This window comes from Panthera uncia, chromosome A2, assembly GCF_023721935.1.
Source record: "Panthera uncia isolate 11264 chromosome A2, Puncia_PCG_1.0, whole genome shotgun sequence".
In the NCBI taxonomy this organism is placed as follows: Eukaryota; Metazoa; Chordata; class Mammalia; order Carnivora; family Felidae; genus Panthera; species Panthera uncia.
The window spans coordinates 93,781,391-93,806,916 of NC_064816.1; the positions used below are offsets into that span (position 1 = coordinate 93,781,391).

Genomic DNA, 25,526 nt, shown 5'->3' on the forward strand with positions numbered 1-25,526 from the left:
AGCTCAGCCTGGAGCCTGCCTCAGATTCTGTGTCTCCCTCTCTCTCTGCCCCTCCCCCACTCACGCGGTCTCTCTCAAAAATCATCATTTAAAAAAAAGGAACAAAGGGTTTATGTTGGCCTAGTTTTTATGTCCTTTCCACAACATATAGACATATGTTCGGGAATCCATAAGTAATAACGCTATGTGTGTATGCAGATGTTCTTTCCTAGTTTCCCTCCCGCAAAACAAACTATGTTCCTACTACTGTGTACATTTCTTGTCTCCTAGTGACAAACCTCTAGTGCAGATGCCAACAAACCATGAACTAGCTGATAACAGGGGTGTGTGTGTGGTTTCTAAGGTTAATGAAAGAGAAAAGACAAAACGAGAGACAATTTCTAAGTGACTACAATCTTGATCTTTCTTTCTGCCATCTAGCAGACAGAAGTAACTTTTAGGAAAGATAGCCGAAGGCACATGTCACTCATTAATGCTACAGTTTTACTACATTCTATCCCAGAATCAAAAAATGCACATTTGCACTATATTAATTTACCTCCACATTAACTGAACCGCTTTCACGGAGTTGCATTTAATTGTTACAGGACTCTAAAAATAGTCATGTGAACTTGGTCATTACATTTGCTCCCCTCGCCCTTCCCCCTCCCCCAAAAATGCTGGGGAGAATGATTTGTGGCTTTTCTCAGCATCCTCTCAAAACAAAACAAAACAAAACAAAACACTTGAACAACTTTGTGAAGAACACAGTGCTAGAAAAACTTTTTTTTTTTTTGCCAAAGAATTGATGGTCTGCCTCCTTTAAGAAGGAGTGAACTAAGTAACTGATGAATTTCCTCTTTCAATCTCCAATGTAGGAAGCTTGTTGTCAAACTTGACCTTAAGCTTATTTTTTTAATAAAGTTCAGGTCCTGATCTTCCATTTCTTTGATATCTTATTTATTATATTTATTGTTTCATTATTTCATTTAAGCCTCCTGAAATCTTCTGGGATGAGATGTGACATATAAATAAATGCATGTAGAATAAAAAATGAAAATCCCAATATTGCCATGTATAAAGTCTTACCACAGAAACTAAAATCTTCAAAGCCTAAGTCGTCTTTAAACCTTTAGAAATTAGATAATATTCCTAAGCAGAAACCATTTACAGCAGGACCACAAGTAAAATGGCACTGCTGGGGCCTGCCATCCACGGACTTTGATTACAGGTACCCCCTCAAGTTATGATTGCAGCCTCTTCGTCTCTGGCACCCTCGCCCTGCAAATTCAACATTTACCTATAATACACGTAAACCACAGCATCTTCATAATTTTACTTGACTTAAAAAGATAAAGAAAGAAACTTATTTTCCTCAGACACAGCCACATACAAAGAGGAGTCTAGGGCCAAGGGCCACAGGTGCTAAGTGCTACAATGTGAATGCTATGTTCTCCCTTACTGGATCCGGGCAAGTTGCCTGCAGTCGGTTCTCTAAGACATGAAGTGACAGTTGTGTTTATGTGTCAATAACTTTGTTCAAATGTCAACTTTAAACTTAGATCGACTTCACTCACCACCAATCATCAAGAGTTGACAGAAGTTAAATCTAAAGGTCACTAAAGAACAACTTACCTATCTTCCAGAAAGCAAGATAAAAAAATACCAGTTTTATATAAAATATTATACATATCAAGTGTAGAGGAAACCTTACCTACATTTTCTTTAGTCTTTTAGAATGCTAATTAAAAGGTAATTTAAAAAGAGATATTTAATATTTGTGGGGCTGTGGGTAAGATTCTAATTTTGCACACTTGGAATTATTTCTTATTCCTTGAACTCTCCCTACAATTTGAATTTCTAGGACACTGACCCATAGCACAATATTGGTTTATTTTCAGATTTATTATTGTGCTATAGTCTCTCCTTCCAAAGTGGGTAGTGGCAGCGTATTTGAGACTTTCTTCATATGTCACACAGACTCCATATTTATTCTGACTTAGCAGCCACCTGGATGTCCAGGGGGATCATTGGGACCACCTGCCAAGCTAATGTAGCCCCAACTAATCAACGGCAGACTGAGGACAAAAGTGGAGATACTCTTCCCTAAATGGATACACTGTCAACGAGCTTACCAAATCCTTAAAGTGGAGGGAAGTCAATTGTGTTAACAAAGTAAACCTAGGATTTGTTCCCAAAAGCCATTCAGGTTTCAGTCAAATGTTATCTCCAGGCACATCACTTATAATTACATTTGCAAAAATGAAATAAAATAAAAACTCACCAATGAAATTTTGCACCAGTCAATGTAAAATTGGGTACGAAACTTTTTATCACATGTTATCACAGGCTCCATTTCTTGACTGCATCTCAATTGATTCTGTGGATTTTCAACTTCTCGTAAACAAGAAGAAAATGGTACATCGGCACCAACCATGACATAAACGCTGCAAAAATGTGAAACTCTCAGGTTATCCTTTGAGAAAATTGGAAACACTGAAAAACAATCTATGCTGAAAGCAAGATTTATCCTTTTGAATTGAGGGATTATCTAGAATCATCCCTAAGGTAGGGGCCTGGGCTTTAAAAACAGTGATTCATGTAGGGGCTGCCTTCCATTCTTTCCTTTATTCAACCAATATTTACTGAGTGCCTTGGTGTTCCAGATACTCTCTTGATTCTGTGTTAATTTCTAAAAAGAAAAATTTTTTTTCATCCTATTTAATTCCAAGTAAGCATGTGTCTGTCACCTTATGATTACTGTTTGATAGATTATTTACATTTAAAAATTATTCTTAAATTATTTAGAAATAACACTATTGCTAAAATAATAAATAATTGTTAGTAATAAATCTCACTCGATTTCATTTTAATAAGACTCTGACATTACATCTGTGGAGGTGTGGACATGTAGCTATTCTACCCAAGAGTTCTGTCAGCTTTCCTACTGCATAGACCCCTACTGTTAAGTTTCTTATTATACTCTTTTATCCAAGAAGTCAATCTAAGAGAAAGCTATCATTTGATAAGCACAAATTCAGCAAGCAAACTTTATTTTCTTGGTGCGTATCTTAGCAATTAGGGGGAAAAACTCTACTTAATTGGTCAACAAGAGTTTCACACACACACACACACACACACACACACACACACACAGAGACACACAGAGAGAGAGAGAGAGAGAGAGAGAGGATAGTGTTAAGAGCATTTAAATAATCTTGAAGCTGCTTGAGAAAAGGGCATCTCATAGGTCTTTCAAAAGAAGAGAGAAAACCAGGAAATTACTCTAAATAAATACTTCCTTTTCTAATGATAATGCTGTAGCTACTTATAAAATGAAATAAACCCATCAAAATTCCAGCTCTTTGCAGAAATTGACAAGCTAACCCTAAAATTTATACTGGAAATTCAAGGAGCCTAAATAAATAAAAAAAATTCTTAAAAGAAAATAACAAAGTTGGAAGACTCACAATTACCAATTTTAAAATTTACTACAAACCAACAGTAATCAAAACAATCAGCAATAGTAATCTAGCATAAGGACAGACATGTAGATTAATGGAATAAAATTCAGAGTTCCAGAATAAACTCTTACATTTAGTAAACTGATTTTTGTCACACGTGCCAAGATAATTCAATGGAGGAAAGAATAGTCTTCATAGCAAATGGTACTGGTACAACAGGGTATCCACATACAAAAGAATAAAGTTGGACCCTTTCCTCATATGATATAAAAAATAAACTCAAAACAGATCAGAGACTTAAATGTTAGAGCTAAAACTATTAAATTCTGAGGAGAAAAAGTCATACATTTTTATGACCTTGGATTAGGCAGTGGTTTCTTAGATATGACACCAAAAGTAATAACAAAAAAATCAGATAATTTGGACTTTATCAAAATTAAAAATTGCGTGCTTCAAAGGTCACCATCAAGAAAGTGAAAAGGCAACCCATGAAAAGAGAGAACATATTTGTAAATCATATATCTAATGAGGGAATTGTATCTACAATATATAAAGGACACTTACAACTCAATAACAAAAAGACATATAATCCAATTTAAAAATGGCAAGGGATCTGGGATGCCTGAATGGCTCAGCTGGTTAAACATCGGACTCTTGGGGCGCCTGGGTGGCTCAGTCAGTTGAGCATCAGACTTTGGCTCAGGTCATGATCTCATGGTTCGTGAGTTCGAGCCCTGCATCGGGCTCTGTGCTGACAGCTTGGAGCCTGAAGTCTGCTTTGGATTCTGTGTCTCCCTCTCTCTCTGCCCCATCCCCACTCATGCTCTGTCTGTCTTAAAGATAAATAAAACATTTTTAAAAATTAAAAAAAAATCAGACTCTTGATTTCGGCTTAGGTCATGATGTCACAATCGTGGGATCAAGTCCCATGTTAGGCTCCATGCTGACAGTGCAGAGCCTGCTAGGGATTCTCTCTCTTCTCTCTCTCCCTGCCCTTCTCCCCCACTCATGCTCTCTCTCTCTCTCTCAAAATAAGTAAATATTTTTTAAAATAAAAACAAAAATGGCAAGGGATCTGAATAGACATTTCTCCAAAGAAGTATACAAATGTCCAATAAGTACATGAAAAGATGCCCAACATCATTAGTCCTCAGCAAAATAGAAATCAAAAGCACAATAAGATAATGCTTCACATCCATTAGGATGGCTCTAATAAAAACACAGATAATAAGTGCTGGTAAGGATGTGGAGAAATTGGAACTCTCCCACTCTGCTGGTGGTAATGTAAAATAGTGCAGCCACTCTGAAAAATAGTCTTGAAGTTCCTCAAAAGGTTGAATACAGAGTTACCATATGATCCAGAAATTCCACTCCTAAGTATATACCCTAAGAGAAACGAAAATAGATCTCTTGTAACAAACATTTGCACACGAATGTTCATAGCAACACTATTCACAGCAGTGAAGAGGAACAATCCAAATGCTCATTGATGAATGGATAAAAGGTGGAATATTCATACAATAGAATATTGCTCAACCATAAAAAGAAACAAAGTACTGTTACAGGCTACAATATGGATGAATCCTGAAAACAATATTGTGGATAAGTGAAAGAAGCCAGTCACGAAAGACCACATATTACATGATCCCATTCATACAAAATGTCCACAATAGGAAAAGTTCTAAAGATATCAAGTAAATAGTGGTTGCCCAGGGCTGGGGCTGGTGGTGGTAGTAAGTGGTTGCCAATGGGTCTGGAAGGAAGGTGTTAGGATGATGAAAATGTTCTAAAATTGATTGTGGTAATGATTATACAACTTTGTGAATAAGCTAAAATCCACTGAGTTATAGGTTTTATTTTTAAATGTTTATGTATTTTGAGAAAGAGAGAGTACAAGTGAGGGAGGACAGAGAGAGAGAGAGAGAGAGAGAGAGAGAGAGACAGAGGAAGAGAATGTGAAGCAGGCTCTGTGCTGTCAGAGCAGAGCCTGATGTGGGGCTCAAACTTGCGAACCGTGAAGTCATGGCCTGAGCCAAAATCAAGAGGTGGATGTTTAACCGACTGAACTACCCAGTGGCCCTGAGTTGTATGTTTTAAATAGGTGAGTTGCCCAGTGTGTGAATTACGTCTCAAAAAAGCTGTTATTTTTAGGAATGAAATTAAATGAAAGTGCAGCACAAAAATTCAAAGCTGTATCAATGGAAGTATGAACTCACACCCTGAGTTGACAACTGTGCCCCAGAATTTGATTATACAAACTCATTTGGTTGCTGCTCTTTGTGTCAAATTTATATTTGGACTTAAGATTCATTTGAAGGAACATTTTTTAAAAACTACGGTGCCTTTGGGAGACAAATGGTATATAATGGGCTAAAATTAAAGATGAAAATAAAAATAAAAAATTCTGTACAAAAAGTAGGTAGAAGAAACCACTGTGGAGTATTCAGATGATCAGTAATTATAAATATATTCTATTTAAAACAAGTTCTTACTTTTAAGCTTATAAAAAGCCAATTTCTATTCCCTTACTAACTGCTTAGCCAAGATCTTATTTCTCCTTAATAATTATGAAATGTACTTATAAATACAGAGATAAAATGAGTGTTTTTATAACTGTTAACTTGCTTTAACATGACATTGATTTGCATTTATAATTGGTAAGAGTTTAAACTAATTCAAGATAACATAAATGGGCATAAGTTTTCGGTGCTTTGAAATGTTTTTCCCTCAAATTATAAAAGCAATATAAAAACATTACATAAAAACTGGGATAAAAAAACAGAATTAATTTATATTACCAAGATAACTATTTTCATTTTCCAATGTACCTTGCAGAGTATTTTTCAAATGCATACATTTTAACCTAACTGCAATCATCTCTAAAATATAATTTTGCACCCTGCTTTTTTTCCTTAATGCATCATAAGCATTTTCCACATTGTACAGGCTTTATAATTATAGATTTATGGCAATATATTTTTTTAAGTGCACATGATTTATTCAACAATTATTTCAGAGTCGGACATGTAAGTTGCTTCCAAAGTTTTGATTTTATAAATAATATTGCAAAGACTATCTCTGTACATATTCTTTAATGTTGCTATCTTAAAAGAGATGCCTAGAAGTAGAAACATTTTTATGACAGTTGACACATACTTTCATCTCTACTTGGATGATCCGTAAGCTTCACAGACTTAATATGTTCCGAACTGAGCTCATCGTCACCCCACCCCACCTCCACCTGTTCCTCCTTTTCCATCTTCTTCTCTCTCGATGATTGGCATGGCCAGATGCTCAAGCACCATCATCTTTGACTCCTGTCCTTCTTTCCACATATTCAATCCATCATCAGTCTCTGACATTTACCCTGAAAGAACTCTCCCATACACCTGTCCACTTTGTTCCATCTCACTGTTACAACCCTACTTCTGATCACCATCACTTTCCACAGGCCGTGGAGCAACAGCCCCTTAACGATTCTCCTTGAACCCAGTCTTTCTCACTGTCCTCAGGGAGCCTCTTTGCAGAACAAATGAATGAATAAAAAGCATTATACCAGTTTTAAAACACAGGCAACTGCTTATTTGAAAGTTGCTAAGAGAGTAGATCTTATGAGTTCTTTCTCATCACAAGAAAAAAAACTTGTTACTAAGTGAGGTGACGGATGTTAACTAAATTTATCATGGTAATCGTTTTGCAATATATACATACATCAAATCATAATGCTGTACACCTTAAGCCTGTACAGTGTTACATGTCGATTAAATATTAATAGTGGAAAAATAAATAAGTTAATAAATAAAATGCAAACAGACTACAAATGTCATGCTTGAGAGAAGGAGATATTAGATTTGCCTTGCAGGTCCAGAAAATGTGTATTCATTGTTTCCTTTGCAGAGCCTGTAAGCTTCAACATGTTGGCTTTTTAAAAAAAAAAATTTAGTATAAGGCCATGAATAATAACTCTATGCTATACATGCTAAAATTACATTTTTCATAATCTGTTTTCCTTTCGGCTCACTTTTTGATATGCAGAAACAAAATTTTTACGAAGTGAAACAAAAAAGATCATTACACCTTTATGACCTCAGTCACATGTTTTCAAGCTTTAAAATGTGTAAACAGCTGAGATGGTAACATACTGTCAAGTATAAGGCTCTCAAGCAAGGTTACCAAAACCTCAGAATCTTGAGAATTGATTTACACGGAAGGAATTTGTTCCTTCTAAAGGAATCTTTTCTTCCAGTTTGAACAACTCAATTTCCCTTGAGGTAGAACATATTCACTGTGCCTTTACACATACAATGTTTTAAACCAAGTAACAGGTAAAAAAAAAAAAAAATTAAGCCCAAACTCTGCCTTTTTCAGCCAGATTTCTGTTAGCTAAATGGATCCAATGAATGCATACTTATTTGTCCAAGAAACGAATGTGCCTTATTCTTTATTTTGTGTATATAGGAAATAAAAGAGAGTTTGGGGAAGAATGTGTCCACATGTTACATGTTGCCTGGGAACTTGAGCTCTTAAAAGAAAATGCACTATGATTCCTGCCTCTGTCCCCCACACCATGTCTTTGTTCTGTGCATATCTGCAACCAATCAATCAAAAAATAAGATGAACAATAAAGGATAAGTTAAACTAAATAAAAGATGTAATACAGAATAAGAAATACAATAAAGGGCACTTCCAGACTCTGTTCTACTGTTCACTTGCTCCTCTACATTGGAGAAAGAATAAATTATCAGAAGAGGGAACTGGCACACACTGAAGGGTCAGACCCTTCTAGTTCTGTGTGTTGGGGGCAGACTTTCCTGCATGCAGAAGGGAGGCATTTGGGTTCAGTCTACTCTACCACTCTTCACCATGTGTTATATTTTGCAAATGTCCCTAATGCTTCAGGATAAAACAGAAACAATTTTTCTTGGTATACACGGCTTTATCCAGTCTGGGTTTTGCCTCCTTGGAAACTACCACTTCTGGATCCCTGTCCCCCAAATCCATTTGAAATAGGTTGCCAAATCCATCAGGGTTTCTCCTACCTAAAGGCTTTTGCTCAAGCTGACCCCTCTATCTAGAATCCCTCTTTGCTATTTTTGGGGGCAGGTTAATTTGTATTTTAAACTGAGATCATGCTTCCCCCTCCTCTATGAACCCTTTCCAGGCATGGAGCTGAAGTGAAGGAGATACACTCTCTGTGAATATCTCAGCAGTGGTGTGTATGACACTGTTTTCTAATTATCTAATTACTCACCTGGTCCCTACTAGATTGTGAGCGTAGATTTTTTTTAAAATCACTGTACATTAAAGATTAATATAGTATTCCTGAATACAAATACTTAGTAAGTGTTTAACTACAAAAGAAAAAATGAATCTATACGTGGAACGTAGAATAGACTTAAAAAAATCTTTAATGTTTATTTATTTTTGAGAGAGAGACAGACAGTGTGTGAGTGAGGAGGGGCAGAGAGAGAGAAGGAGACGCAGAATCCGAAGCATGCTCCAGGCACTCCAGAGCCTGATGCGGGGCTCGAACTCACGGACTGAGCCAAAATCAAACGCTTAACCAACTGAGACACCCAGGCACCCCGAACAGACTTTAGGCATATAGCTATACTGACTTATACTTACAAAAATAGATTTATATGGACTTCCAATTTTTACATTACTAAGGCTCTATTTTAGAATTTCCCATCAGGTTATCAGCATCATTCCACAAAAGAATGTTTGCACCAAAAATGTAGGAGGCACGTGACTTAAGAATAAAGGACAATCTCATAAATCAGAAAACACGGGGACAAAGTCAGCAGAGCACTACAGACTGGCCCAGGATCATGACCTTGCATCAGAGCAGTATTTGGCAGCCACTGACTTACATTCTCTTCCCCAAGTGTAACTTCTCACTGAGGCCTTCATAGGGCAGAAAGCAAACAATTAATTAGAGGGAGTATTTTGTGAGATTGTCTAACGAATAAACTAGGATTCTCTGTTGCTGATTGAGGCTAGATCCACATGCTTCGGTAACCAGAGGAAATAGTGGTGGGTTTGACAATCTCTTATGAAAAGTGAGTATATTCTTTAATCCTCACACCCCATCATTCCCTTCATAGCCGCCATTTACACCACATCACTCACCCCGGGCTGGCAGCTCTGCCATGCCTAGAATGAAATATGAACCCACTCCTCTTTCCACGAGCTTTATCCCAGGCTAAATGCACCCACGAGTCCTTAGCCTCTGGCTCCCTATCAGGAGCAAAAGCAGCAGCAAGACCACACCCAGAGCGAGCACAGTTGCCCGGGGTTATGGGTCTGGCAAGGGAAAGAAAATCTTTTCAGGAGGCTCAGCCTTCCTTCGCAGGAGCTTATTTACTTTGAAGTAAATCTTTGTAATTGTTTTCTGCTAGAGTTAGGAGAAGTTTGAAAGCTGTCAGTGAGCCTCGAGAGGTGCACAAATGTACATCAGGAAGGATGAGGAGCCAGGATGCTGCAGAGGGGGTTCTTGGTGATTGACATTTAACAGCACTTGGGGCTGCAGAAGTGCAGTGGGTTTCCTCTGATGGGTCTACTGCGGAGAACTTCTATTCATCTGCTGTTTATCTGACTCCATCTATCAAATATGGAAAAACTTGCCATTAGCAGATTGCGGCTGCCATGAGTAATAGGAAATAGTTTCATGGAGATATCATTTGTGTGTATGTTTAACAGTCTGAGACTTTTGCTACTAAATATTAAGCAGAACTCATTTATCAGGTGCTCAATTAATACTTCAGAAGTATATGACTACATCTTTAAATAAAATTTTAAAACAGAAAGGGACTGGGACGCCCAGGCGTCTCAGTTGGTAAAGCATCTGACTTCAGCTCAGGTCACGATCTCTCGGTCTGTGACCTGGAGCCCCGCGTCGGTCTCTGTGCTGACAGCTCAGAGCCTGGAGCCTGTTTTAGATTCTGTGTCTCCCTCGCTCTCTGCCCCTCCTCCACTCATGCTCCCTTTCTCTCTCTTTCTCTCAAAAACTAAATAAACGGAAAATAAGTTTAAAAAAAAAGAAAGGGATGGAATTCTTTTGCTATACTGACCTTACTTCTTGAACTTCTCAAAATTTCACTTTTAAAAGGGATTTATAGCCCAGGTTACTTTCAAAAGAAAGTACGGAGGCAAAAAGTATTAGGTAAATTAAGAATTATGATTCTTACATCAGCAAAAAGGAAGAACGGCACAAGAGAGGAGTTAGTCAAGCACAGGATTTATTTCTAAGTTTCAGGCAACAGGGTAAAAAATTATTTGTGTTACCAAGGCATTATATAACAACTAAAGAAGATACGCAAAATCATTCCAGGGACAATTTTTTCTTCTGGAATGATACTCAAGTATGATCTTGTTTCACTGGTGTTCATATAGGGACACTGGAGTAGTAGAGTTGGCATTGCATACAATTTATAGAAATGCTATTTTAAAAGACTTATCATATGAATACTTTGTAAAGGTTACGGCTTAACATTAAATTAAAACTCATGGAAAGCATTTCAAGTTGGGAAGGGATCTGAGACAACAGGGTCCAAATAAATGCCATGGGACTGACTCTCTCAAATATCTGACAGCACATGCCTCCCTCTAGCAGGTGCTAGGGGGTCAGTCAGCTAATGACTGAATTCTCTAACAAGTACTTATAGGACAAAAATTCTGTTCTTAATTTAGAGTCACGTGCTCAGGCCCAGCCCTAGACTCCAAGACTCAGAATCTCTAAGGGGAAGCAGGAGCCAGGAACCTATCCATATTTTTATTAAAGCTCTACTGGCAATTCTTAGGCTAGACATGGTTGAGAAGCACCATTTTTTTTTTTTTTTTTTTTGGTCAGAGTTTGGTTTAGATAGTTGTTCAGTTCAGTTTAGGGTCATTGTTTCTAAAAGAGCCTCTGTGGGCGGGGCCCGCACTACCGATTATGGAAGAGTGAGCCCAGAAGAAAGCACAACCAGGGAAAACCCTACCAATGCCTGTTTTCCAGGTTGCTTCCTCTAACATCTTGTGGTCATTGTTTTAACAATCATTGCAAACGCATCACTTTAAGAAACTGTTGAAAAGACTCCAGCTTTGGAGAATGTTTTCAGGGGAGATTCTCTGTTCATCATTTTCCATGGTTCTACTTTAAATACTCAGTGGGAAACAGAATCATGCTGGAACTCTGAAGTAAAAAAATTTAAGCTCTAAAATTATGGTTTCATATAGAAAGCCAACCAATAGATAGACAAGAGATAAAGCAGCTATTTTTCTCAAAGCACTTCTATGTGTGCTTGACTGACTTCAAAATCCATTACTGTAACATACAAGCTACAATTTAATTCTGAAATTTGTAAGTTGGACTTCACAGCTCACTGCTTATCCCTTATCCCCCTTCTACCTACTCTCCCATACTTCATCTGTGTCTATTTGTGATCTCTTCCCTTATTTCCAACAAAGTTCTCTGTTAAAGCTGCCCTTAAATTTAATTCTTATTAATCCAGGTATTTTAGTTAATTCCAGATATCATCTGTATAAAAATGTTACCATGAATATGGATAAAGGAGGAGTTGGAAAGGCATATGCTATATAAACTGTGATTTATTCCATATCTCGTATATTTATAGAATGGTTTAAAAAAAAAGGTAGATCTGCTTCAACCTACAGGTTAAAAATTAAAGACCAAATTTGATTTGATGTTGACATTCAATCCTTTCAATTTATCCAGGCATAAAAAGTGTTTCTTAAACTCTATACAGGTATAAGTCATCATTTGCAAGGCATGACAATAGACGAATCCCTCTCAAATGCACTCTCATTTAGACACTATAACAACTCTGAAGGAAGAAAGAGTACAATGCCCATTGGAGCAAATGGGGAAACCGAGGCACAGAGGAGTGCTGCATTTTGCCCAATGTCACCCAGCTTATGAGTGACAAGGCCAGGCTTTAGGAATAGGTTTCAAATCCATTCCAGCTATCCATCACCGACACATGGTGGAAAGAATGTTAAAGCGAAGAAATAGTTTCCTAGAATAAAGTTACAGCAGTCTGAGTGTCCTGCAGCTGATAACTGGGGCATCAATTTCCTTTGAAATTCAGGACCCTAAATACTCAGCTCCTCTATGGAAGGTACAAAAGACTTAGTGCTATAATTTATGATGCTGATCCTGATCTACAATTAGAATTCACAGGACCTGGAACATCAGATATAAAGAACCATTAATGTAACCTCTTTGTCAATATAGAAAATTGCTAGTGTTTTCATATCTGTATAATACCTACTTATTAAAAAGAATGCAATAGGCCATCCTTTATCTACAATAAGTTTGATAAGATCACCATATTTAACAATGCATATTTAAAGCAACGAGATAAAGGTCTGCTTACCCCTCCTTCATGTCATTAATGGGCAGTGGGACCCTGCCGCCCCGGTCTAGGGCTGACGTGATGTTTATGGCGTTCAGACGCTCTGGCTGCCACACATTTTTCACCGCCCCAAGAAAGTCTCCAAGAACCTCGCTGGCCAACATTTCTTCTACATTCATATTTTTAATGAAGAATTCTGCTTGATATGGTAACGGGAAGTCTAATTTTGGTGAAAAAGGATATGTGTATCTTTAATAAAATAGTCTTTCGAAAGAGAAACAGATGAACAATTTGAGACTTGTTGATTTCTGTCATAATCCTGGCTTTGGGGAATAATAATATTGACTTTAAAGACTTTCTGCATAACGGAGGACATATCTAAAAACATAACATACATCTGACACAGAATTTTACCTACAATGTAATCAAATCCAAGGGATAGCAAGGCAATTTGTAATTGTAGGATCTGACCAAAAAAGATAAAAATGCCACACCTGCCTCAAATTTCCCAGTGACTTGCCAGTCTCCTCCCCTGCCAATATGGAAGGAGTATTTCCAGAAAACTCTACGTGGGTAGGAATAATATTTTGTATTTGTAGTGTTTTAAAATCGACAGATCTTTTTCAAGTACATGGTCTTATTTAATCATTACAACCCTATGTACTTCACTGCCCATTTGAACAGAGGACAAGGTTGAAGCACAGAGCAACGTTCTTTCCAAATAGAGATGTTACAAAATATCTGTAATTGTTTGTGAGTTATTTACATATAATTTGAAATACCATAATTTTAATTTGCAGTATTCCTGATCTTTTTAGAGCATGCTGAAACATTACTTTTACTAAAATAAATACTGGTTATATTTTCAAAAAGAAATCTGAAATCATAGTAATTTCTCTTTTGATCACTCCATAATTAAATATTCTAGGGAATTATATTTTAAATTTCTCACAAAATTCCCTACCTCATGTTGTTAGAGATTTACTTAGCTTTTTTCCTTTTCAACATCTCATCAAAATTTCCCTCTAAAATTTTTTAAATTAATATTTTTAAGTAGCCAATGTCCAATTTAGACTTTCAGTGTAACCAAGTAGAATAGATAGAAATAAATAAAATTTACAGTTGACTCTTGAGCAACATGAGTTTGAGCTACACAGGTCCACTTATATGTGGATTTTTTTTTTATATAGTGAGTACTGTAAATGTATCTTCTCTTATGATTTTTTCAATAACATTTTCTTTTCTGTAGCTCACTTTATGGTAAGAATACAGTATATAATACATATAACATATAAAATATGTGTAACAGACTTATTTATGTTATCATTGGTAAGACTTCTGGTCAACAGTAAGCTATTAGCTATTACTAGTTATGTCTTTTGGGAGCCAGAAGATATAAACAGATTTTCAACTGCTCAAGGGTCAGCACCCTAACCCCTGCATTGTTCAAGGGTCAACTGTATTTCAGTTCCTCAAATGTTACTCTTGAATTAAAAAACATCATTTCCTATATTCAGATTGTTCTGTTAAGATAAAGAATAGCTTTGGGGTGCCAGGCTGGCTCAGTCAATAGAGTATTCAACTCCATCTCAGGGTCATGAGCTCAAGCCCCATGTTAGACATGGAGCCTACTTAAAAAAATTAAGATAAAGAATACCTTTTTATTTTAATAATATTTCTGTAGTAATAAAGGCTACTTTTTTGGGAATACTTACTATGAGGTAGGCCAAGCTAAGGGACTGCGGTGAATTATCACATTTAATACTCACGACCAGGGGGTGAGTAGGTACTTGCTCTGGATTGTCAGAAGGGGAAAATGATCTTTAGAGAGGCCCAGAATGTTGCCACATTTGAAGTTGCCTCATATATTTTTTATCTAAGCTAAAGGAGACCGTGTATATAAAGTGCTCAGTGGAGCTCCTAGCATAGAGTAAGAACTTATAAAATAGTAAACTTTAGCAATTATTATAAATAATATGAACAAGCTGTTTACCTGAATTCTCCCCTTAGAAGGAAAAGAAATTATTTCTGGACTATATACACATTTAAAGTCCTCAGTAGTAATTACACTACATATATTCTCTGATTTACTTCATTAAAACTCATACATCTGTTAAGTATTCCACTCTTACTCAATAATTAAATAAAAACTAAAAATTACACAATAAATAACTGAAATCTTGATGACCTCACCTCTTATGAAGCCTCTTTAATATTAAAAGACATTTGAAGCCAGAGGAAGATGATCAGGGGAACATGTTCAGGGGAAGATGTTCAGGGAACATGTTCAGGCTTTAGAATTTTCAAGGGGGTTTTCTAGACCTATGGTGTCTCTTCCTAAAGACTGAGTTTTTCGAGGCTCTAATCACGGAAGGTTCTTTATTCATCTTCTACACTGCCATTTATTCTGCTTGTGATTTTGTTAGATTTGTTTGATGTATAGCCCATCTGCAATCTTCTAAAATATGATTTATTTATTCTATTTTATGTAGATAAGTTTCCTGTTTTATACAGATACATTTCCTGTTTTATACAGATAAACAGTAGTTTAATCATGCCACATTTTTCTCCATAGTGAAAAACAGCCATGCATAAATATGTCATGAAGAACAGTTTCTTGGCAATAAATAATATTTATAAATAATACCAAATATAGTTTTTGAGTGTGCTAGAAGTCTATCATCCATTAATTTTACTCCGTGTTTTTATATCCACTTTTCCAAAAAAGCGTGCAAAACATTTTTCTTATTATCAATGCCACTTTTTGGAGAACTGTTACTTGGTTTTTCCTAATCCATGTGACCCTGTTTCGTGGCTCCTTTCTGAGACACACTGCCGCCACACCCCTTGGAGGCTCTGGGCCCTACAGCTGCCTGCTGTCCACCGAGCCAAGAGCTGCTGCCAGACCTTCCAAAGATGAGTCATAGGAGCTTTCTAACTTTGGGGAAATCCCATGCCTGCTATCTTTGGACATCACAGAGGCCAAGGGAACGGCAGGCCAACAAATTGGTGGCAGGTCTCTGAGGCACTAGACCCAATTTAGAGAATCACTCTATGTACTCTCCTTGAGCTCCAAGCTCTGTGATTCTACATGACTAATTTCCCATTAGGTCTCTCAGAGGAGGAGACAGCTGGGCAGAGAGTCAGACTGAGCATGATTATCCTGATATGCAACTCCTGCTATTTCTCTTCCTAACCTTATCCGGGAGACACGGCACGTGTGTAGGCCCTGCTCAAAGATGTACATCCTAGTGCCCACATGCACTCCATCGAGACCAGTGAGGATAAACGCACGCTATTTGGTTCACTGGTTTTCACAGTTTGGGGCCACTGAACCCTATGTAAAAGACAGTGGGGCAGCTCTGCCCAAAATAAAAGTGGAGGCTTCCAAAATCTATCTACTCTTCCTCCTTCACCAACACACCTTTAAAACCCCCGATACAGGGGCACCTGGGTGGCTCGTTGCTTAAGCATCCGACTCCTGATTTGGGCTCAGGTCATGATCTCACAGTTCGTGAGCTTGAGACCTGTGTCAGGCTCTGTACTGACAGTGCGGAGCCTGCTTGGGATTCTCTGTCTCCCTCTCTCTCTGTCCCTCCCCTGCTCATGCTCTCTCTCTACAATAAGTACACATTAAATAAAATAAATAGCCTGTAAAGCCAACTTTCAATCTTACATATGTATCTGCTTGAGCATAGGTCTCTACATATCAAACACATAGAGGACGGATGCCCATGTATTCTGTATCTACCAGTCCTGAGACCAGACTTGAGGAGGAAGTTCAAACTGTATACCAGACTGTCTTTCAATCTGTAGGGACTTCTGTACCTGAGAAAGGGGAGCCCCTCTGGGAGCATAATGGTGAGGTTAGTGGTCCAAGCCCACTGTAATGTAACTATATCACTACACTGATGAATTCCCAAGGAGAAAGGGAATTTTGTGATTATTCTGACCATTAATGGTACTTCAATTCTATAAGGATAGCTTAGACTGGATGCAAGCATCCAATTACAGTTGCAAAAGTCTTCTGGGTCCAAACAGGAATACCTACCAAAAGCCCTTGGGAAGTAGAAAAAGGGACAGGGAATCATCTGTCCAGGCCCACAGAACTGGCATTTGAACTTGCCTTTCATATATGAAAGTCACGTTAAGTTTTAAACTAGCACACTGTTGTGTGCAACTGACGCTAAAACACGTGGGAAAAAACTCACGTATAGGGGTTCAAAATCTTTAAGCAATCTCCCCAATTATGTTTTGCAGCATCAATTCTATAACTATTGCTTTCTTTCAAATAGTGTAGAGGTATTTTTTAACTCAATTATCAAGAATTGCAAATTAGTAGGTTCTAATAAAATATTTTGTTTGCTCATTTAATTGTACTGGTAAATAGAACTATGAATTCCCTATTTAAGATGCACAATTGCTTTTACTAATTTTATGGGTAAAAATGCTGTGTCAGTTCTTCTGTTACCCTCATAAATGATATCTAGCATAGAGAGGAGTATCCCATGATTTACAAATTTTAACTACAAAGTTTTTAGTGGCATGAATTTTTTCCCAACTGAATGCCAGAAAAGGGTCAGAATACTTGAGAGTGCAACTCTTAGAATATTTCCTGTGTCCCTAACCTTCCAAATCCTTGGGAGTAACTGACAATGTGACTATATGTAACTCCAAATTGCTGATAGGCTCCAGCAATGCGTGATTTGCTATTTAGGAAGGAGACTGTGACCCAAACTCCAGTGTTTTCCCATCAACAACTCTCCATCTTCACACACAATTAAACCACTACCTATGATCAGTTTTAAAGTAAAGTAATAAAACTAGCTAATAATTACTGACTGTACACTCTGAGCTCAGCCCCATGTTAAGTACATTTCAATCCTTAACTCAGAGACTCCTTCCTTAGCCCAGACTTGGGAGAGAAATGCTGGTCTTAGTTTCATTTTACAGATGATGAAACCAAGGCGTGGAGAGGTAAGTGGCCCATGTGTTTGGCCCCCTATTCTGAGCTTTTCACCATCATCACACATCATAATATTTTATAACCAGTTAAATATTGCTTCACTTTCTTTTCTACACTTTACTACTTTATTGGTAACATTAGGTATGTGGTACCTTAAAATCTTGAATTGTGTTTTACATAGACACAAAACATAATGAAATACTTCTGGTAAATAAGAAAACAATCAGCAACATATCCTTCGTACCTACCTTCTGCTGACATTATATTAATTATCAAATTATGCCTTGCAGTCTCAAAGGTACGCCTATTGTAGGCAGTTATCTATTAGAAAAAGAAAATCATATTAAAGAAGTGAAATGTTATTTGGGAAATGAAATTCATTAAGGACGAAATGAAAACAAATTGTCGTTCTTCCCATTTTCGTTATTTGTTTATATACTTACAAAATGTGCCTTCTCCAGGCAATAACGACTCAGAGCTTTTAGCAATGTTATGGGAAAATAAATAATTAGTCAAGTCTATTTAACATGCAAAAACAAAAAGTTAAAATCGGAAAGACCCTTTTATAGAACACCATTAAGTGCTAGTACCAACGAAGATGCATCATTAGTAAATGGATTAACCATTAGAAATTACTTACCAGTGCCGGTCTAAGATTTCAAAAAAGCCAAAACAATGTATTTTTGCACTTTTAAATGGAGCTGAAGGATCATACTAAAAAGTACACTTTGAAAAAAAGCACATCTCTGTGTTCTTTGTATTCAGTAATAAACTGCACACCAACCAATCAAAAAAATGCATGAATAACCCCTTGGACCTCGTATCTCCCAATGGGAGCAGAAGAATAATAAGGATCATAGCCTGTAAAGCTTATGGCACATGCTCAAAAACACAAATCAATCCCTTTGTAGAGTCAAATATTAGTAAACATTTGCAGAGCCAATGAACTTACATCAAAGTCAACCCCGAAATGGCCAGTGCAAACACCAAACAAAGCAAAGGCCAACAACAAGATAGGGCCTCAAAAATTAAGGAATAATTAACTTTATAACAGATATTAAATCATTCAGACAGGTGTGCAGTACCTCAAAAACAACAAATGATTGTGCAATCGTCTTAGAATCCCAGCACTAGCCTTCTGGCAGTGACAAGCTGTAGTGCACATTGAGACAAAAAGAGCAGGACAAAACTGACTCAAACGAAAAGAAATCTGGCTCATTTAAAAATAAATATCAAAGACTGTTATAGCATCATCTGTGAGCTTTAAAGGAAAGAAATTACGCTCACCAGAAATATTATTTGAGAGAACAATTAAAAAAAAGAATTTTGGAATAAGTAAGTCCAAACCTTTAACACTATTTGAAAGTACATATTCTGAAAAGCATATTATTGCACGAAGTTAAAAGGATTTCTCTGTCCCCAATTTGTCAAATTTCTGTTGGGTTTAATGACTTCCTTGTTGCTGTCTGTTGGGACACATAATCAACAAGTTTCCCACGGGACACTAAAATTAAGACGAGTCATTAAAATAAATTAGGAACTATTGCTCACAAAGAAGCAAATGAAAAAATGCAAAAAAGACTTGAGGATTTTAAAAGTTTACCCTGTGAAATAACTTAATCATTTTCTCAATGGGAAAAAAAAAAGTATCAATTTTTTACTATTTGTTAGGGTATCTCAAAGCTAAAACTCAGAAAGATCAGACATTTTCAAGTTCGTGGCAAGATTTTTTATGGCTAACTTCCCATAATTATCACAAATTTCATTATTATAAATTTCATAAATTCTAATACTTTTTTTTTAAGTCACAGGCCACTGAAGAGAATAAAGGACCTTTCATAAATCAGGGAGAGAATTTTATCTGAATTTATATTTAATGTTTAATTTTAACAGCTGTAACAGAATGCAGTCTATCACTTCTAATGAGGTATTTAAATAAAGTAACATTTTAACGTTCTCAAATTTTACTTCTCATGATGATGTGAAGCCCTTCATAGCAGAGAGGTATGCATGCGTTCAGGCTTTTTTGATCCCCTATTTCTAGAACAGTAGCTGATCTATTTTAGATGCTTAACAAATATCTAATGAATAAATTAATCAGTGGGTTTATATGTTTAAATATTAGCTTAAGATATGCAAACCTCTTTTTGACTACATTAATAGAATATTTTAAAATACTGTAAATATGTTACTATATACAAATATAGATATGTTATTTACAGATAAATCACTACTTGTGTTAAATGAAAGATATGCTAAATTTTCATCATTACCTTTTTAGCATATTATTTGATACATATTTGTAACATTATGTTAGTAGTAAGGTATGAGTGAGAACATCATGAACCCTTGAGAATCCTGGCTCAAGACATGTGTTTCTCTCCCATCCCTCTCTGCAACCAGCAGTAGCCATTTTGAATTTTACGTTTATCATCCCATTCATTTTTAAATATAGTCTTATTATAAATGCATGTATGCTTAAAATATGTTAGTTTGCTTGTTTCTGAGTTCTATAACAGTGTTTAACTGTATGTAGTCTTCTGGGGCTGGTTGTTTCATTCAACATTATGTTTAAAACATTTGTCCATGTTGCTGGGCAAGCTTACATTCGTTGTTGCTGTAAACATTCAATAATATTATAATAGAGTTGTATGGTGACAGATGGTAGTTATACTTGTGGTGAGCATCGCATAACTAGAGAGTTATCAAGTCACTATGTTGTACACCTGAAACTATGTAACACTGTGTGTCCACTCTACTTAAAAAAAAATTTTTTTTTAATTCACTGAATGAAAACTCCACAATTTATTTCTCTATTCTTCTCATAGACTTTTGTTATCTATTCTCTTGCCGACAGGCTTCTGGGTCTCCATTGCTCTGTGCGTTTCCAGTGTTTTGCTATACAAACATCGTTCAATAAGCATGATTGGCCACACCTCCAGTAGACATTTGCAAGTGTTTCTTTTGGGTATATGCCTAGAAGTGGGACTACAGCATTATAGGGTACAGTGACACTCATCTATGTGAAATATTCAATACTGTTTTCCAAAGTGCTTATCTAATCCCCATATCCACCCTCAGTGACTTTTACCAAGGGTAAAATTCTCATTGTGGTCTTAATCTGAACATTTTTCATTACTGATCAGAGTAAGTTTCTTTACCTAATTGTCATTTGTGTCTCCTCTTTAGTGAGATGTCTGTTCATGCCTTATTACTTATTTTCATGTTTTTTTTCTTATTACCAAGTCCTTTTTTATATTTTAGATACATATCATTAGTCAGCTATATATTTTTAAAGTATCTTCTCCCAGTTTGTGGGTTGTCTATTTTTTAACGATTTTGATGAACACCAGTTGACAAGTGTAGCACAGTAAAATTTATCAGTCTTTTCTCTTAAGTAAAAATGTGTAGGTATTGTTTAAGAAATCCTTCCCTACCCCAAACTCAGAAAGATATTCTTCAACCTTTTCATATAACAGTTTAAAATTTTGCTTCCCATATTTAAATCCTTAAACTACCTAAACTCAAGTTTTGTACTTCTTATGAAGTAAGAATTTAATTTTGTGTTTGCCATATGGCTAACCAATTCTCTGAGCACCATTCACTGACATCCTTCCCCCCAGTCAGCTGTGGTACCATCTCTTCAGACGTATATCATTGTTCCTTATGTAGATGTATCTGTTTCTGGGCTCTCCATTCTATTAATTGGTTAATTTGTCTATCCCTATATCAATACAACCTTATGACAATTACTAGCGATTTATAATAAATCTTGATATCTGGAAGGGAAAGAAACCTTCCTCCCCTCTATTTTTTTTCTTTAGTACTAAAGAAAAAAATTGTTCTTGGCACTAAAATTTATCTTCTTTATAAATTTTAGAATTAGTTTACATTAGTTTCATGAAAAAAACCTATTGCAATTTTTCTTGGAATGGCATTGAATCTATAGATCAATTAGGGGGGAAATGATGCCTTCATGATTTTGAGTCTTCCTGTCACTGAATGGACTACCTTCTCACTTATATAATCTTAGTATCAATTAAGTTTTATAAATTTCTCCATATAGACTTTGCACACCTTCTGTTATATTTATTCTAAGTGCCTTACAATTTTTGCTGTTGTTATAAATGGTATATTTTTAAAACATATATTTTCTCAATACTTGTGTTTCATGTGTAGAAACAGAACCAGATTTTTCATATTGATCCTATAGTTTACTCCTAGGCTTTCTTAAAATTTTAATAGTCTATGGACTATTTATATCATTGAGTATTCTATTTCTTCCCTTAAATACTTACAGATTTAATGGTCTTTTTTCTTTCTTTACTGCAATGGCTAGGATTTCTAATATATTCTGTAATAAATGTGATGGAGGGGTTCACTCTTGTTTTGCTCTTTAATTTAAATGGAATTCCTTTAGTGTTTTCCAATTAAAAAATGGCATTTGACATTATTTTAGGTAAATAACCTATATAACTTTACCGAAAATTAAAAAAAAATATTTTGACAATAACTCAAAATAACTTTTTTCTTATATCTACATATATATCTATGTAGATACTTATATGTTCTGTTTCTGTATCTTATATCTACATTGTCTACTGGAAGGAGATTTATTGATAGAAGTCACTGGAAAGTCATATTAATTCAAACTTCAATTCAAAAGAAGAAACACCTTCTCTCTGCCAACACAGAAGTCCATATCCACAGTCTATGGCTGATTAAAACTTTGGAGAAAAACTCAAAGCATGTGATCCCCTGAGAGTTTATACCAGATGGAAAACATGCCATTCAGGACCTGTACAAGCTCCTGGCAATTCCATTAGTAGCTCCTATGATGCTGCTCTGGTCACTACCACTAAACCCTTACGGAATTAATAAGTTAAATTAGAAATCTAAGCTCCTGAGGCATCAGGGTATAAAACTGCAGTAGGACTCTCTTGCCACTGACTGCCATTATAATTCTGATTTTGTTGGGTATGACAGGGAAACCTTACTAGCTTTTATATCCATTTAGTTTTTATAGTGTTAATTCCCATTCAATGTCAATATTGCTTTTGTTATTGTTTTAATTTTTTTTTCAATGTTTATTCACCTTTGAGATACAGAGAGAGACAGAGTGTGAGCAGGGTAAGGGCAGAGAGGGGGAGACACAGAATCCCAAGCAGGCTCCAGGCTCTGAGTTGCCAGCACAGAGCCCGAAGCAGGGCTCAAACGAACAAACCGGGGGATCATGACTTAAGCCAAAGTCGGGACGCTCAACTGACTGAGCCACCCAGGCACCCCTATTGTTTTAATTTCTAATGTCTTCCAGGTATGATGTTAGGTACTGGTGAAAATCTGATGGATTATAATAGCATCCATTCCTTCCAGAATAAAGGCCAAACATATCACCCTGGCTTATGGAGCCCTCAAAGATCTACCCCTACCAACATCAACACCTCTATTCCCATCATCCGCCCTCTGGGGTGCATCCTGCCTTCTAGCCACACTTAGAGGTCTCTAGATCGCGTGGTTTTGCTTACATCTCCAAGATTTTGATGTGCTGTTTCTTCTAAGATAGGCTTCCTTCTACTTGTGAAGTGAATTCCTACTTACAACTCTGTATCAAACAGTACCTTCTTATTAAAATAGTTATGACAGTGTTGGCTAACAATGGATTTCCATTCCAGTGCTTCAATTCCTGGAAGACATAGCAGGACTCACCTCTTACTCATCTTCTACTACCAGCAGTTATCATAATACTTAGCACATGATAGGAGCACATGTCTGTTTAAAGACTGTATTTCAATGAACATGCAATTTGAAATTAATATATAAAGCAAATAAGTGTTTTAAGTTTGTATTTATTTTCTTACACAGAATTCATATTATAGTAATCTATCATTTTTAAATGTCTTTTAATTTTTTCCCACTAATTTAGACTGCTCCCTTTTTTATATACAAAGCTGAAACAAAGACCTTGGTAGATAAACAGAAAGGAATGGCATATTTCCAAATTAAAAAAAAAGTTCTAAGTAAATTACCTCAATTATTGTTGGTTTCCCCACATTTTCAGCTGTCGGAGACCCATACAGGACGCCATCACTATATGGTGTCCTTTGGATATATCGAAGCCATCCAGGTCGGTCTGGGTAACCCATTAAATTTGTGTTAAATGTTATAGGATCATTACTAATCTCGCCTAGATAAGAAACACAGAATTAAGATATAAGACAGTTATTTTCACACATGTTGCTTTGGTAATTTCAATCAAAATATTTCTAAAAATTTTTCTTACATTTGTAGCAAACTAAATACACACCAAAAAAACAAAACAAAACAAAACAAACAAACAAACAAAAACCCAACCCATCTGGGAATTTCAATTAGAGCCTCAAGTAAAGAAAAAATCTTTTTGGTTATTTAGTTTGCCTGGAAATCTTATGCAACAAAGAAAAGCAGTCATACAATGTTTTTGGAAATTTGCTTTCTTTCTTTTCTTTTTTCTTTTTTTCTTTTCTTTTTTTTTTTTTTTTTTGTCACATAGGAGTGTGAAAGTTCTGCCAAGGAGACAACAATCTTTCAGGAAAATCCTCTAATCATGCTGATGCACATATTCTCTTGAGAAGCCTTTCTTTCATAACACTCTGGATACTATCGAACTAATCATAATGGATACCTCAAAATGATGAAAGTATCAGAAAAACAAAAATAATGTAATTTTAAAACTTTGGAGAATGTTATAAATCCAAAAAGAACTGTAATTAATAAATAATAATAGCACCATTTGTTAGAATGTGGCTGGTCTCTATAGGCACTATTTCACCTGATTTTCAAACACACCTATAAAAATGTTGCTAATAATATTAGCCCTAATTTTATTCATGGGATATGTAATTTTCCATGTTAAGTAACTTCTCCATGGTCTTATTAAATGGTGAAATTAGAATTTAATCCTGGCAGACTCCAGAAACTATGCTCTTAACTACATATTTTCTTCACAAACATTGGAGCTACTGCTCAAAAGGCTCAGCTATGTTGTTTTGCAAACACAGAATGCCACATAAAAACCTTTTTTTGGGGGGGGGGGGGTGCCTGGGTGGCTTAGTCGGTTAAGCAACCATCTCTTGATTTCAGCTCAGGTCATGATCTCATGGTTTGTGAGTCCTAGCCCTGCATCGGACTCAGGGCTGACAGTGTGGAGCCTGTCTGGGATTCTCTCCCTCTCTCAAAATAAATAAATAAACATTAAAAAATTTTTTTAAATAACTTATAAAAAGATTATTTTTTTAATGCTGGTGAGAACATGATTAACTATTTTCTATGACTGTTTGCTGGTATGTTATTCATCATATAATTTACAAAAATAACATTTATATTAATTCTAATGGTACAATTCTCAGAAAGTTCATTGTTTATTACTTAGGAGTCATAGTAACAAATATATTTTTGCTTGCTACCCCTTCTATATTTTAATTAATTCGATGGTATTCATCAAATGGGGCAGAGAGAGAATGAGACACAGATTCTGAAGTAGGCTCCAGGCTCTGAGCTGTTACCACAGAGCCCGACATGGGGCTCGAACGCACTAATTGTGGGATTATGACCTTAGCCAAAGTCAGATGCTTAACTGACTGAGCCATCCAGGTGGCATTAAACCAACAGTGAATTAAATAAGGTTTCACAATTAGTATTATTTTGAAGGAAAAATTAATCTTCATTATATTATGAAGTTATATAAAATTATCTCATATTGTAAAAGCTTTCTTGAGAACT

At 36.1% G+C, this 25,526-nt stretch overlaps 1 protein-coding gene across 2 annotated transcripts in view; it reads right to left on the bottom strand.

Moving 5' to 3' along the window:
* The window catches only part of SGCE (sarcoglycan epsilon), a 69,047-nt gene that overhangs the window by 15,400 nt on the left and 28,121 nt on the right, over window positions 1-25,526 (bottom strand). For both annotated transcript variants that reach the window (XM_049641485.1, XM_049641486.1), the window contains 4 exons: window positions 23,795-23,952; window positions 18,017-18,089; window positions 12,824-13,022; window positions 2,264-2,426 (listed from right to left, as the gene is read on the bottom strand). In XM_049641485.1, the coding sequence (XP_049497442.1) occupies window positions 2,264-2,426; window positions 12,824-13,022; window positions 18,017-18,089; window positions 23,795-23,952 (593 nt within the window). The remainder of the gene's footprint in view (window positions 1-2,263; window positions 2,427-12,823; window positions 13,023-18,016; window positions 18,090-23,794; window positions 23,953-25,526) is intronic.